The sequence below is a fragment of the Artemia franciscana genome, chromosome 9, assembly GCF_032884065.1.
Source record: "Artemia franciscana chromosome 9, ASM3288406v1, whole genome shotgun sequence".
NCBI lineage: Eukaryota > Metazoa > Arthropoda > Branchiopoda > Anostraca > Artemiidae > Artemia > Artemia franciscana.
This window is the reverse complement of record NC_088871.1, coordinates 24112114-24128259: the sequence shown is the minus strand read 5'-3', so window position 1 is coordinate 24128259 and position 16146 is coordinate 24112114. Positions and strand designations below refer to the sequence as shown.

At 35.0% G+C, this 16146-nt stretch overlaps 1 protein-coding gene across 4 annotated transcripts in view; it reads left to right on the top strand.

Moving 5' to 3' along the window:
- Positions 1 to 16146, top strand: part of LOC136031174 (acetylcholine receptor subunit alpha-L1-like) — a 185825-nt gene that overhangs the window by 62262 nt on the left and 107417 nt on the right. For all 4 annotated transcript variants that reach the window (XM_065710528.1, XM_065710526.1, XM_065710527.1 and 1 more), the window contains one exon: positions 1439 to 1548. In XM_065710528.1, coding sequence (XP_065566600.1) covers positions 1439 to 1548 — 110 coding nt within the window. The remainder of the gene's footprint in view (positions 1 to 1438; positions 1549 to 16146) is intronic.

Below are 16146 nucleotides of genomic sequence, written 5' to 3'. Positions count from 1 at the left end.
TAACGATAAGCTTTCAGTCTTATCTTCAATCCAAATGTCAATATCATCACGAATTTTATACTTATGTGATTTTCCAACTAAAAAAGCCAGGCCTCCTCTACCCAATACTGAACGACGAAGATGATAACCCGGAAAATCGTAAGACGAGAGTGGGCTATCCTTACCAAGTTATGTTTCACATAGGCCTAATAACTGGATTCTTTTTTGGGAAATAAGAAACTCAACTATTTCATGATAGGAAGATGTAACGTGACAATTCCAGCTGCACACAATTTTTTCATGCTGAATTTTAAAGTGGTGGAGGGGAAAATTTTCAGCAGGGGTAGAATTTCATGAGGGAATTTTACGAGGGGGGGGGCATTTAAGTGGGAGGAACGTTCCAGAAAGAATTTACCGTGAGGAGAGGAAATTTTACATGGAGGTTGAGCAAGATATACCGGTATTATTTGAAAAACTATCAGAAATTAAACAAAAAAAGAACAATTTTTTCCTCCTGAAAATAAGGAGCAGGATCAAAAATCACAACTAACAGAAATTATATTGTATATCAAGTGGTTCCCCCAAACTCAATACCTTGCTGTTTACGCTAAAGTCTGACTATTTCTCGCAATTTTTTAATAACGACTCTTGAAACGGAAGGGCTGTTGAATTAGAATACGAAGATTTCTTAGGCTAAAAACTTTAGCGCGAAGATTTTAAAGTGGGAAGAACATTCCATAGAGGATTTACCGTGAGGGGAGAGAATTTTACATTTAGAGTGAGCAAGATATACCGGCATTATTCAAAAAACTATCAGAAACTAAACAAAAAAAACAACAATTTTTTCCAACTGAAAATAAGGAGCAGCATCAAAACTAAAAAGAAATAGAATTTTTTTCGTATATCAAGTGGTAAACCCCAAACTCGATACCTTGCTCTTTACGCTAAAGTCTGACTATTTCTCGCAATTTCTTAAGAACAACTATTGAAACACAAGGACTGTTCAATTAGAATACGATTCTTTTTTCGGCTAAAAACTTTAGCGCGAAGAGCTGTATAGGGAGTAATTTCTGTTCGCTTTGAGTTTTAAGGCTGCTGCTCCTTACTTTCAGTTGAAAAAATTGCTTTCTTAAATTAATATCCCAAAGTTGAGTAAGAATAGTGCCTTATAAACCCTCTACAGGTCATAGCATCATTATAATTTTCTGGAAAAAAAAACACACTTTAAGAATTTTCTCTTTATAATTATTAATCTAAGTTTTTTTTGTGATTACTTCCTAGAGATATTTCTAATACAAGTAGGTATATCGAATAGCTTTAATCAAAAGCTCGAAATAAAAAACAAAACGAAGTGAAGCTGATTTATTTTTTCTTTCGATGAATTATATGATTGATTTATGACCGATGTTGAAAAAAAAATAATAAATGAATTAAACGGTTAAAGTATTTTCTTTTTCAGCTTTGGTATGATAAAAAACTAACATGGGATCCGGAAGAATACGGTGGAGTGACACAGTTATACGTACCATCTGAACACATTTGGCTACCTGATATTGTTTTGTATAACAAGTAAGTGATAATTTCAAAGTTAATTTCACATTTTTATATTGAATAGTTTTATATTAATAGTTTATATTGAATAGTTGAATAGTTTTAGCTGATAATAAGTGCGTCATAGTCCATGCAGTAGTGTTGACTTAGTAACAGTTATGCTTATGCTATATGCTAATGCTTATATATGCTTATGCTAAGTTATGCTTACCCTATTTATTACTGTCGTCCCCTTTGCATGATTATATAGAATGGATGATTTTAGTAAGTCGTGGGCTCATTTGGTCGTAAATTCTGACATATTTTGCCCTTTTAAGTGTATCAAGCAAATTGGGAGAACCTAAGGGCCATTAGTGCCTGAACCCCGCCCTGCTCTATTTGGAAACAGGCTAAAACTTTGGAGGCTTTAATCAAAGAGTTCAAAAACTAAACAAACAAAAATTTAAACAAACAAAATGAAAGTAAAATGAAACGTGATGATCCCAGAGCAAGGACCTGTGATTGCGCAAATAATATATTTCAGAACAAAGGTTTCATAGAAACCTTTATTAGCAGAGAGGTTTCCATCAAAATTTTCTTTCTTATGAACCCAGTCTTTACATATGTATAAGAATTAATTGGACAATTCTCTACCATTTCACCAATTATGAAAACTGTTTCAGAAAACATAGCAGACGATTATTTTTTATCTTTATCTAAATAATTTCTTAGACCACATTGGTTTTCCATTTACAAAAAATTAAGGAAGAAAGAACGGGTTTCAATTTCAACAAAGCAATGAACAATAATTAAAACAAAACTAGAATTTAAGTTAAAAAAAAAATATGTATACCCCAAATATTTTATTTATTCCGAATTTTGTTGAAATTAAAACCCATTTTTTCTCCCTTAATTTATCTTTATTTAAAGGCCCAACTTTTAATAACTAGAAAAAAATGTATCCTATTCCAATTGAACATGATCGAAGTTGTAGAATGTTTATGCATCAAACCTTTTAAGTCACGGATCGACTGTTTCTTTGCATGTCGCAAGATCATTAGGATTCTAAGGAGTTATTTCATTACTAGGGAAAAGCTATTGATTTAACAGCGGAAACGATATGCTTGTTACTGCTGAGAAGCTGGAAACTAATGAAGCAAAATACAGCTACTGGCCATGATATCGCTTCGTTAATGGATTTATAATTGGGCAATGGTCAGAGGTGCGCTCAAAAACATTCCCAGAGGTGAAAGGCTATGCCTGCATGAATTCTCCTCATGCAAGGAGGGCAGTACAAAAAAATGTATCTCGAAAAAAATATTTCAATTATTTATTGTGCAAAATTATGTACTTTATGCACTTTTGGTCCTTTAGAGGGTAGATGTGGTTGTAGTTGGTAATGGCACAAATAAACTACACGAATTAATTGTTTGTTGCAATTAAATAAAAAATAAAAAAAAACAAGTTTTTTTTAAACTGAAAGCAAGGAGTGACACTAAAACTCAAAACGAACAGAAATTATTCCGTATATGAAAGGGACTGTGCCCTCCTCAACGCCCCGCTCTTTACGTTAAAGTTTTTTTAATGTTTTGAAAAGTAGAGTTGTGAGAAAGAAGCAAACTTTAGCGTAAAGAGCGGGGCGTTGAGGAGGGGATAGCCTCATTCATATACGGAATAATTTCTGTTCGTTTTAAGTCTTAGTGTCGCTCCTTACTTTAAGTTTAAAAAACCTGTTTTTTTTATTTACTTTCTGAACTTTTTTGAATTAACACAGGGTTAGATAATGGCTCACCGTACATGAATAATTAAATCGAAATTTGCATATTAATTTTCCCTTTTTTTGATAAATTACTTTAAAAAAATTCATCGGACAATTTTCAGAAAAAAGGAGCGGGGGAGGGGCCTAGTTGCCCTCCAATTTTTTTCGTTACTTAAAAAGGCCATGAGAACTTTTAGTTTTATTTATTAGTGTTTTTACTTGTAATAAATAAACGTAACTTACGAATTAGCTTACAAAGCGAACTTTTATATTCGTATCTTTTTATTACGCACATGAGGCGTCTCATTTCCTCGTCAGTACCCGTCTCTTTATTGAATTTTGTTCCAATTGTTTAAGAATGACCCCTGAATCGCAAAGACCATTTAATTAGAATAAACAGCTCGTTTGAAATTACTAAATATACTTTAGCGTATAGATCAAGATATTGAGGAGGAGACGAACCTACTCATATACGTAGTAATTTCTGTTCGTTTGAAGTTTTAATGTTACTCCTTACTTTCAGTTGAAAAAACTTATTTCTTTAATTTAATTTTTCAATGTTTTTTTTAAATAATGCTGGAAAATCCAGAGCCCCCTTCATGGATTTTCTGTTCCTCCATGAAAGCTCCTCCATAGAAAGATCCTCCCACATAACCCCCTCTCCCCAGAAAAATCCCTCCTGAAAACAGCTGTATACTTTCCAATAACCAATACTACATGTTAACAATGGACAAAGTTCATAAATTGCAGCTTTTCCCTCGGGGACTGTGGGGGGTGAAGTCGTCCTCAAAGACATAGTTATTAGATTTTTGGGCTATGCTGAAGGAATAGCTATCTCAAAATTTTGATCCGGTGGCCTTGGGAAAAATGAGCGTGGGAGGGGGCCTAGTTACCCTCAAATTTTTTGGTCACATTAAAAGGGCACTCTTGTGACATTCTTGGACTACTGGGGTCAATATGATCACCCCTGGGAGAAAGAAAAAAAACCGCATCCGGGATCTTTTTTCTGGCAAAAAATACAAGATTCCACATTTTTACAGATAGGAGTTTGAAACCTCCACAGTAGGATTCTCTGATACGCTGAATCTCATTAAGATTATATGACTTCTAGGGGATGTTTCACCCTTTTTTCGAAAATAAGGCAAAATTTTTCAGGCTCGTAACTTTTTATGGGCAAGACTAAACTGGATGAAACTTATATATTTAAAATCAGCATAAAAATAAAATTCTTTTGATATGTCTATTGGTATCAAAATTACGTTTTTTAGAGTTTCGATAACTATTGAGCCGGGTAACTCCTTACTTACAGTTCGTTACCACAAACTGTTTGATAACTATTTCTTGCTTAAAAGTTTTAAATACTTCTAAAATTTAGCATACTTGAGAGACTAATACCTAAGGCATGCTAAGACGCTTTATTTTCTTTCCTTTTAAGTTTAAAAATGTAAAGGGATTTGGGTTATTTGACATCCTCTATGCTCGTAATTTTGTTTTACACTGCCGTTGAGGATCTGCACACTTTTTTTTGGTTTTGTCTTCATTTTTTAAGGCGAAAATGAAAGTGGCTATCGGTGTCTTTACACGTTTCACAAAAATTGAACAACCTCTTCAATTGAAAAATTCATACTGAAAAAGAGTGAAACGGCATTTTTTTTGACATTTCGATAAAAGAAAATACCCAAACTGAAGTCTTTTCTACCTCCATACCCAGGGACTCCATACCAGGGGCATAAAAAGAAGGTATGGAAGGGGTTTTAAAGCTAAAATAATTGCAGCAATGAGTGATTTTGCTTGAAGTTTACTTGTAACTGAGCTTTCATTATTAAAAAACCTGACTTTGTGATGGTTTTAAGAAAGAATAAAAAAAAATTTACATCTAAAATTAATTTTAAGCTTAATATTGATTTTGATGAAATCGGAACGGTATTTCAGATCCTTAGAAGCAAGACCGTGTTAGAAATTCCAGACTTTCCTTTGTTTCCCTTTTTAAGCCATTTATGGCAATTAGTTAAATAAAACTATATCCTTAAAAAGTAAGATGTGAAGTTAAAACTTACAACGAACAGATATAAGAATAATGTCAAAGGTATGAAAAGGAAACTGCCATGTAAATTTAGGTTAAAAGCACAAACTATAGAATTAAAAAGAAAAAAAATGGAAATAACAATGAATATGGTATCAAACAGCCCTTTGCCCTCCAGGCCCCAAAAGACAGGAGTGTGAGCTGGAACCCAGTATTACCTTATTATTTCTAAAATTAGAGGGTTTTTTCAACGAATTCTTTTTTGTAAAACTAATTTGGTTTTTACAAGCATACTGATATCGACAAGAAAGTATTTCTCTGGAACGCTGAGGACGATTTTAACTTTTTCCTTTTATAGTGCTCTGAAAAAAAAACTGTCCAAAATTAATTTGTTTTTCATAGATACGCTAACCTATTGAGGGGCAGAACCAGAATGGCAATGTTTGAGGAGAATGGCAGAACCACATTTCTTTGTGGTAGTTTCTGATATTTTTCAGTTTGAGTCTTTAATCGGCAAGTGTCTAACATATGTGGTTTGAACCTCAGGTTGGATAATCAAATATGACTATATCTTTAAAAGCTGTTAAAAACTGGCATAAGCATAAGTATAACTTATGCTTATGCCAGAGCATGCGGTGTGTGAGCTGAGGCGGAGTTTAGGAGTCCAGGTAAGAAAGAACCGCCTGAAATTATTCTTGCTAACTTTCCTTTCTTTGAGCTTCCTGTGTTTTTTTCTACTTTAATTGGACATAAACTAATAGACAAAAATTTCAAGCTAACCGGTAAAAATGTTTAGTCACTTTTGGACCCATTTTGGGATGGACAAACGTTAATTTTTTCCGTTTGTGTTAATTTGTGCCGTTACGGCTCCAGCATTCACATACATAAGTTAAAGCCCATAAAAAACCTCTTGGTCCACTTTTCGGAAGGGGGGGGGGTGACATAGCTCTAGCTTATTTTTTGTGTATTTGGGTTCTCTTGGCACTTGAACTTGCGGATGTGAGTTTTCGGGCGTTCAAAAAGGAAAAAAATTAACCCTGTTTGGGCTAATTAATGTGTATTTATTTTCGATTATATTTAAGCACTGGAGTTTTCGTGGCAAAAAGACTCACGAATACAAGTTCTAAGCCGATAAGACAATAGTTTCTTAGCCCTTTTTCAGTTTCAAGCCGTGGATAATTGGATGTAAAGCCAAGACAAATAGTCTGAGCGAGAGGAAAAGTTGGCATGAGCCTTTTTCAGGATTGTATAAAAATTATGTCATTTTCACTTGTTGATGGATAGTTTACAATCCATACATCCATCCTATCATCTTCAACCTGACTAGACAAAAGAGATCAAACATCTTCATCTTTTTCAAACAGTTCGTGGTAACGAACTGTAGTAAGGAGCGACCCGGCTCAATAGTAAACGAAACTCTAAATAACGGAATTTTGATGCTAAAATATACATCAAAAGAATCGGATTTTCATGCTGATTTTAAATATATAAGTTTCATCAAATTCGGTCTTTGTCATCAAAAGTTAAGAGCCTGAGAAAATTTGTCTTATTAAAGAAAATAGGGGAAAATACCCGCTAAAGGTCACAGAATCTTAACGAAAATAACATCATCGCATTCAGCGTATCAGAGAACCCTATAACAAAATTTTCAAGCTCCTATCTACAAAAATGTGGAATTTCGTATTTTTTGCCAGAAGACAAATCACGGGTGCGTGTTTATTTGTTTTTTTTTTTTGTTTTTTTTCCCAGGGGTCATCGTATCGACCAAGTAATCTTAGAATGTTGCAAAAGGGCTCATTCTAACGGAAATGAAAAGTTCTAGTGCCCTTTTTAAGTGACCAAAAAATTGGAGGGCACCTAGGCCCCCTCCCACGCTCATTTTTTCTCCAAAGTCAACAGATCAAAATTTTGAGATAGCCATTTTGCTCCACATAGTCAAAAACCATAATAACTATGTCTTTGGGAATGACTTACTCCCCCACAGTCCCTGGGGGAGGGGCTGCAAGTTACAAACTTCGACCAGTGTTTACATATAATAAGGGTTATTGGGAAGTGTACAGTCGTTTTCAGGGGATTTCTTTTTGGTTTTGGGGGTGGGGTTGAGGGGAGGGGGCTATGTGGGAGGATCTTTCCTTGGAGAAATATGTCATGGGGGAACAAAAATTCAATGAAAAGGGCGCAGGATTTTCTAAAATTACTATAAAAAAAACAATAAAAAAATAAACATGGAAAAGTTTTTCCAATTGAAAGTAAGGAGTAGCATTGAAACTTAAAACGAACAGAGATTATTACGCATATGAGGGGTTCTAAAAATACTTTAGCATAAAGAGTGAGGTATTTAGGAGGAGATAAATACCTCGCTCTTTATGCTATAGTATTTTTAGTAATTTCAACTATTTATTCTACGGCCTTTCAGGCCGTCATTTCAGGGGTCATTCTTAAAGAATCGGCACAAAACTTACGATTTAGTGTAAAGAGCGAGGTATTAACGAGGGTACAAACCCCCTCATATACATAATAAAAATTTAAGAATATAAAAGTTTGTTACGTAAGTTAATTCTTAAGTTACGTATATTTTTTACTAATAAAAAAATCCGTTAAAAATTAAAATTTATAGTTGCCTTTTTGTGTAACCGAAAAATTGCATGGCAACTAGGCCTCCTTCCCCATCCCTTATTTCTCAAAATCGTCTGATCAGAACTAAGAGAAAGCCATTTAGCAAAAAAGGAATTAAAATGTAAATTTCATTTTAATAATTTATGTATGGAGAGCCAAAATCAAACATGCATTAATTCAAAAACGTTCAGAAATTACATAAAAAAAACTAGTTTTTCTAACTGAAAGTAAGGAGCGGCATTAAAACTTAAAACGAACAGAAATTACTTCGTATATGAAATGGGTTGTCCCCTCCGCAATCCTTCGCTCTTTACGCTAAAGTTTGACTCTTTACCACAATTCTGCTTTTTAAAACAATTAAAAGCTTTAGCATAAAGAGCGAGGGATTGCGGAGGGGAAAACCCATTTCATATACGGAGTAATTTCTGTTCGTTTTAAGTTTTAATGTCGCTCCTTACTTTCAGTTAGAAAAACTAGTTTTTTTTATGTAATTGTTCTAAAGAACCTATCAGTGGGACTTCAAAAAGTCAATTTGCGTAATTTAGTGACCTTGTGCTAAGGGAAGCGTGGATTTTGTCATCCCTAGAGATATATTATTTGACAATTCGGATTTTTATTTTTTTAAATAGCTATCCAGACATTTTGACTCACTGCCATTTGGGGTTAGGATGCACATGAATTCAAGAAGGGCATAGGAAGAAGACTGGTTATCCTCCAGCCCGTTTTCACTTTGAGATAATATCAAAAGTTCGAATTTCCAGTTGAACGTGGCCTCACTCAATTTTCTACTATATCTACTCTTTCATAGGAAATAGACTTGATACTTCTTTTTTACTAATACATGTGATACACATTGCTTCAAAATAAATACACGTAGGTATGTTGACTAGGAAAAAATGATAGTGTGATATATAGCGCAGCATACAAATGCGGATTAGCAGTAGTAACCCCTAGAAGCTTAATTAAAAACAAACAGATTTGCTCCTTGTTATAGCAACTATCAAAAAGAGATTATGTGATTAACCTTTTTTGTCTCCTGGCAATAGAATCCTAGATTAATTTTTACTGATAGCCACGGTTACCTAGGATTCAGCTCCCATGGCTGCTATAATCTTGTGATAAATTTTCTAATCTATTCTAATACTTAAGAAATGAAATTGCAGATCAGGAAGTTTTTACAATTACTTCAAAATTTAAGAAAAAAGATATAAACATGTCCATAATCAGCCAATTCTACGACTTTAAAAGTTCTTTTCATGTAAATCCCTGCTTTTTAGGCTGGGAAGGCCATACTTGCAGTCAGGCTTTCCATCCTCAAAAATTGGGTTTATACTTTGCTGTGGCCATAGTTCAAGATTGAAGTTTTGTTTATTGATGTGCCTTCAGATTATAATGTTGATTTACAAAATTTGGGTTGAAACACAAATAGTCTCAATAAAAAAAAAAAAAATAATCAAAGAATAAATTCCAAATCGAAAACAAGCATTAATTGCTACTTGTAAGCAACTCCATTTTTCCTACTCCATTTTTCCTCAAAGCTCTTGTTGGTCATTCGTAATCGGTGACTAACTTGGTTTTCTATTTATTTTAAAACATTTTTTTTTAAACGAGCACTTCTTTTTTAATGTTTTCATTTCTGCTTCTTTCAATTCGGGCTCCATTATTCCTTGCAATTTGCTTTGATTAAGCTACAGTTCTTCATTTATAGTAATTTATGTTAGTTTTAGATTTAATTTCTTATAAACTAATTTTACCTCAAATTAAGCTTCACGTTTACTTTCTATTTTTCATCGTAGAACTTTTGTTTTTTTCTTCTATTTATTTCTGTTTGTTCATTGTCTTAGATTTTGTATCATACTAACACCAAGGGGCCTATTTAGAGGGGAGCTAATAGGTCAGACCCCAACCCCAACAAAATATTTAACTCTTAATTTTTAAATACTCTTAATACTTCCTAATTAAAAGCAGAAATATTTGAAAACTTTATTGGTATTACTTACCATGATAATCAAGAGTTGAAAATATTTCAGTAGTAGCCAAAAGGGGAGCGTTCATGGTAAGATTAGTTGGGCCGCAGTGACCATGGCAGAATTAGGCTTGCCCGGATTGTCTTTATCAGAAGTTAAATAAAAAAACAAGCTTTTTTAACTGAAAGTAAGGAGCGATTTTAAAACTTTCTCTCGACTCTACTTTTTAAAAAAGTAAAAAATTTCAGCGTAAAGAGCGGGGTGTTGAGGAGGGAACAGTCCCTTTCATATACGGAGTAATTTCTGTTCGTTTTAAGTTTTAATATCGTTCCTTACTTTCAGTTAAAAAAGCTTGTGTTTTTATCTAATTTCTGAACGTTTTTGAATTAATGCATGTTTTGATTTTGGCTCTCCGCACATGAATAATTAAAACGTAATTAGCACGTTAGTTTATTTTTTTGGCTAAATGGCTTCCTCATAGTTTTGATCGGACGATTTTGGGGAAAAAGGAGCGGAGAGTAGGCCTAGTTACCCTCCATTTTTTGGTTATTTCAAAAGGCAACTAGAACTTTTAATTTATTACGAACGTCTTTATTAGTAAAAATATACGTAACTTACGAACTAACTTACGTAACGAACTTCTATATTCGTATGTTTTTATTACGTATATGAGGGTTTTCATCCCCTCGTCAATACCTCGCTCTTTACATTAAAGCTTAAATTTTGTCCCAATTCCTTAAGAATGACCTCTGAATCACAAAGGCCGTAGAATAAATAGTTGAAATTAATAAAATTACTTTAACGTAAGAGCGAGGTATTCGTAGGAGATGAACTCCTCATATGCACAATAATTTCTGTTCATTTTGAGGTTTAATGCTGCTCCTTACTTTCAGTGGAAAAAACTTTTTCATATTCATTTTTTCATTGTCCTTAAAAAAAAAATACTAAAAAATCCTTCTCCCCTTTCATAGAAATTTTTTTCCCTCTTGACAAATTTCTCCATGGAAAGTTCCCCCCGTGTAATCCCATCCCCTCCACCCCTCCCCCAACCAAAAAATCCCCCTGAAAGCGTATGTACACTTCCTAATAACCATTACTATATGGATACACTGGTCAAAGTTTGTAACTTTGTAGCCCCTCCCACGGGGACTGTGGGGGAGTAAGTCGTCCCCAAAGAAATAGCTATTGGGTTTTTCGACTATGTTGAACAAATGGCTATATCGGAATTTTGATCCGGTGACTTTAGGAAAAAGATGAGTGTAGGAGGGGGCCTAGGTGCCCTCCAATTTTTTTGGTCACTTAAAAAGGGCACTAGGACTTTTATATTCCGTTAGAATGAGCCCTCTCACGACATTCTAGGACAACTGGGTCGATACGATTACCCCAGGGAAAAAAACAACAGAAAAACAAAACAAATAAACACGCACCCGTGATCTGTCTTGTGGCAAAATATGCAAAATTCCACATTTTTGTATAGGAGCTTGAAAGCTTTTGATAGGAGCTTGAAACTTCTGCAGTAGAGTTCTCTGATACGCTGAACCTGCTGGTGTGTTTTTCGTTAAGATTCTTCTAAGGGGTGTTTCCCCCTATTTTCTAAAGTAAGGCAAATTTTCTCAGGCTCTTAACTTTTGATAGATAAGTCTAAACTTAATGAAACTTATATATTGAAAATCAGCATTAAAATGCGATTCTTTTGATGTAGCTATTGTTATAAAAATTCCGTTTTTTAGATTTTGGGTTACTATTGAGCCGGGTCGCTCCTTACTACAGTTCGTTACCACGAACTGTTTGATTGGAACGTTCGGGGTAGAAGTGGACGCAATAAAAGGGTTCAGAGGTATATACAGCATTTTTATTGGGGGGAGGAAGAGGGAGTGCTATTGAGGTAGGTGCTTTTCAAGTGGTAGGGAAGAAAAGTTACTATTTAACAAACACGTGTCTAGGTGAATTTAGAAATATTACCCCATACATTATAAACAATAAACACACATTAAACAATCATAAATATGCTGCTGGTGCTCATCATAAAGTGCTGGTCCTTGGCTTTTTACTAAAATTGTCAGCAATGAGCGGCTGCAGACGACAGTAGTATAGCGTAAATAAGCTTTCGGGTGGGTGAAGGCGAATGTCGTATACACCAGAGGCGCCATTTGGGCCAAATCTTGGGGTGGGCTTGAACTCCATCTGCCCCCCCCCCCTGATTCACTTTGTGTCGCGTAAGAAAAATCCGGGTTTTGGCAGCACATTGATAGAATATTCTAAGTAAAAATGCATTTTCAGCACCCGTGTGTTGCTTGGAAATGTACTGTAACCAAATGTGGAACTCAGCCACACTGACCTCTAAGATTAATTATAACAGCAAAGAATACAATCAACGAGGTTAAGTGATTAAACTGAAAGTGGAAAATTCAACCTGACTACAGGCTGGCATTCCTCAGCGAGAAACTTTCTTATTTAAGTAAACAATACGTCGGTGAAAGTAACCTTCATTGTTATGCTGAGGGTTGTAACCAAAATCTCAGCGTCCCTTCAGCAGAAATCTTCCAGATCAAATATATTTAAAAAAAGGAAAAACATACCAAGAAAAAAAATATAACAACATTCAAGGTAACAAGGGGAACCGCCGAGCTTTCATCTTTGCAAAATCGTCAACAAGCTGGCTGTAGTCCAAATTTTTTACTAAATCCTTCTCTGCAAATATCAAAAGTAGGTGACTGAGACGATCATCTTCTGTTGTAGACCGCAGGTAGTTTTTCACTATTTCTAGGCTAGAAAACAAACGCTCATAGCTCGTTGTTGTCTCAGGAAGTGTGGCAGCAATACGAAGTACTTTAATTACTTCTGAGCAAGCCACTGGTAATGCCTGAAGATGGTCCACAATGTCTAGGAAGTTTTCCGGCTTCTTCTCCTCATTGAGCAAGAAACGCTTGGCAATACAAGCTTGAGATTCGAGAAGAATGCTGTCGATATCCAGATCGCCGTTAAGAGAAGAGAAAGGCTTGAGCAGCTCTGTGTCCATAAACTTGGTTGAGCTTGGATCCAAGGCTTCGAGCGTACTCAGCGCTGGCAAGTTATCTGTGAACCTTCTGTCAAATCCGGCTAGTAGATGGTCAAAAGTTTTGAAGTATTCTTGCTTCATTTCTTCCGCCAAAGTAGTAGTGCAATTTCCAGATTCGATGAAATTCTTTCCTAGCGTCAAAGTTGTCACAAATTGTTTCCGATGCTTGGTGATCTTTTGAATTCTTCAAGGTCGTCCTTTCTGACCAACAGAGGAGGGTCTAGTCGCGGGTCCATTCACAGCAGGTACTTCAATTTTGAGTTCTGTTGCAAACTCTTTAGCCTTCATGAAAAGCGATACAAATGAAGCATCTGAACGCAGGTCGGTGAGTTTGCTTCTTGTGGCCTGAATCAGGGTGCGCGATCGAGAAATAACCAAGTCGACAGTGACAGCATGGAGTTGCTGAGACAGCGATTTCGTCGCTCGCGTAATTGCTTCTATGTAGTGCAATTGGAAGATAACAAGGAACGATTCCATCAAGATTCAGCTTAGAGGAATTACTGGAAATATTCAGAATTTATAATACTAATATAATCATCTAGGAAAAGGGCATTTGACAGAACTTGAGAATTAGATTATGTATCTAACCTGCTTTCAAAGTTTACAATGGTTAATAGCAAATAGTTTTATTATTATGGCCGGCAAAGGACACTTTTTGGTGGAAGCTTGGGCCCCCTGGAAAATCTAGTGTGGGCATTTGCCCCCCCCCCCCCCCCCCAAAGGACCCCTCTGGTATACACTCGGTATTTTTTTCAGCCAGATTCATTAGCAATGCTGCATAACATACCCCCCCATCCTCTCCCAAAAACCCCAATGCCCAGCACAGGATTTTCAACCTAATAATTGAACCAAGCTTTATTCTAATAGCCCCGGATACCGTCCTATTCATTTGGACGTAGTTTTGAATAGATTTTTACTCTCTAAGATTTGAGTTGTTGTAAGTGATTTATTGAAATATTAATTACAATTCTTTATTAAATTGAGTTGGTTGTGGGTTCACTGATTTATAATAATAAATAGTATTGATATCAGCGGGCCACATAAAGTTGAAACAAAAATTACAGGCAGCGCAATAGGGATATCTAAGTAAAGATACATTCTAAGTCAAAGTATTATCACAGATTGTATAACATTATATTGTGGCATTATGTGGAATTATGGTATGAATTTTTGTCAAATTTTGGTAAAATTACGAGTAATGACAACAATTTGTGGTGATAATTTGTTTGTGCCTTCATTTAAGAGACTAGTAGCAGTTGCTTTGGGGATATATACGGTAGAATAATGGTAGAATTATAATTAATATCAATAATTTCTGGTGACAATTTGTTTAGGTCTTAATATAAGAGACTAGAATACGGAAGATTCGGTAGAATTGCAATAGAACTACGGTGATATTTCGGTAAAAATTTAGTGCAATTACGTGTAATGTCAATAATTTTTTGTGATAATTTGTTTATGTCTCCATATAAGAGACTAGTAGCGCTCGCTTTGGGTAGATTTACGGTAGAATTTTGGTAGAATTAAAAATGTCAATAATTTCTGGTGACAATTTGTTTATGTCTTCTATAAGAGACTAGTACCAGGGGCATTGGGTAATATTACGATTGAATTACAGTAAACTTATGGTAGACTTTTGATGTAATTACGGGTCTTGTCAATAATTGCTGGTGTAAATTTATTTATGTCTTCATTTAAGACACTAGCGTCATTGGCTTTGGTTATAATTACGGTAGAATTTCGGTAAAATTACGAAGAATGTCAGTAATTTCTGGTTATGATTTCTTTATGTATTTATATAAGAGACAAGTATCAGGCGCCTTGGTTAGAGCTACAGTAGAATTTTGGTAAAATTACGAGCAATGTCAATAATTTATGGTGATAATTATTTTATTTCTTCATATGAAAGGGTAGAATCAGTTGCCTTGGGTAGAATTAAGGTATAACTTTTTTGGAATTACGATAGAACTTTGGTAGATTTACAAGTAATCTAAGTAATTTTTGGTGGCAATTTGTTTATGTCTTCACATAAGAGACTACTATCCAGGGCTTTGGGTAGAACTACGGTTGAATTTTTGTGGAATTAAAATAGAATTGCAATAGAATTTCGCTAGAGCTGAAAGTAATGCCAATAATTTCTGGTAATAATTTGTTTATTTCTTCATTTAGAGACTAGTATCAGGAGCTGCGGGTAGAATTAAGGCAGAGTGTCGGTAGAATTTTGGTAGACTTACTAGTAATGTCAATAATGGCTGGTGATAATATGTTTATTTCAAATAGTTTGTGGTAACGAACTACAGTAAGGGGCGACCCGGCTCAATTGTAAGCAAAACTCTAAAAAACGGCATTTTGGTGCCAATAGCTACACCAAAAGAATTGCATTTGTATGCTGATTTTAAATATATAAGTTTCATCAAGTTTAATTTTACCCATCAAAAGTTAAGAGCCTGAAAAAATTTGCCTTATTTTAGACAATAGAGGAAAACACCCTTTAAAATTCATTGAATCTTAACGAAAATCACACCATCAAATTCAACCAATCAGAAAACCCTACTGTAGAATTTTCAACCTCCTATCAACAAAAATGTGGATGTGGAATTTGTATTTTTTGCCAGAAGAGACATAATGGATTCGTGTTCATTTGTTTTTTTTCCAGGGGTGATCATATTGACCTTGTGGTCCTATAATGTCACGAGAGGGCTCATTCTAACGGAAATTAGAAGTTCTAGTGCCCTTTGTTTAGTGACCTGAGATTTTGAATGTTCCCTAGGCCCCCTCCCACGCTGATTTTTTACCAAAGGCTACAGCCATTTTTTTCAGCTTAGTCGAAAAACCTAATAATTATGTCTTTCGGAACGACTTAATCAAAGACAGTCCCCGGGGGAGTGAGCTGCAAATTACAAACTTTGACCATTGTTTACATTTAGTAAGGGTTATTGGGAAGTGTACATTAGTTTTCCGGTTGACTTTTCCGTGTTGAGAGCGGGAGGTTTGTCGGGGGTGGGGGTTACATCGGAGTATCTTTCCATGGAGGAATTTATCGTGATGCAAGATTTTCTAGCATTATATAACTAAAGAATAAAAAATTAAATAAAAAATTTTTAGGTGGAAATAAGGAGCAGCATCAAAACCTAAAAAGAACAGAAATTATTACGTATATTAGGGGGTTCGTCTCCTCCAAAATACCTTGCTCTTTACGCTAAAGTATTCTTAG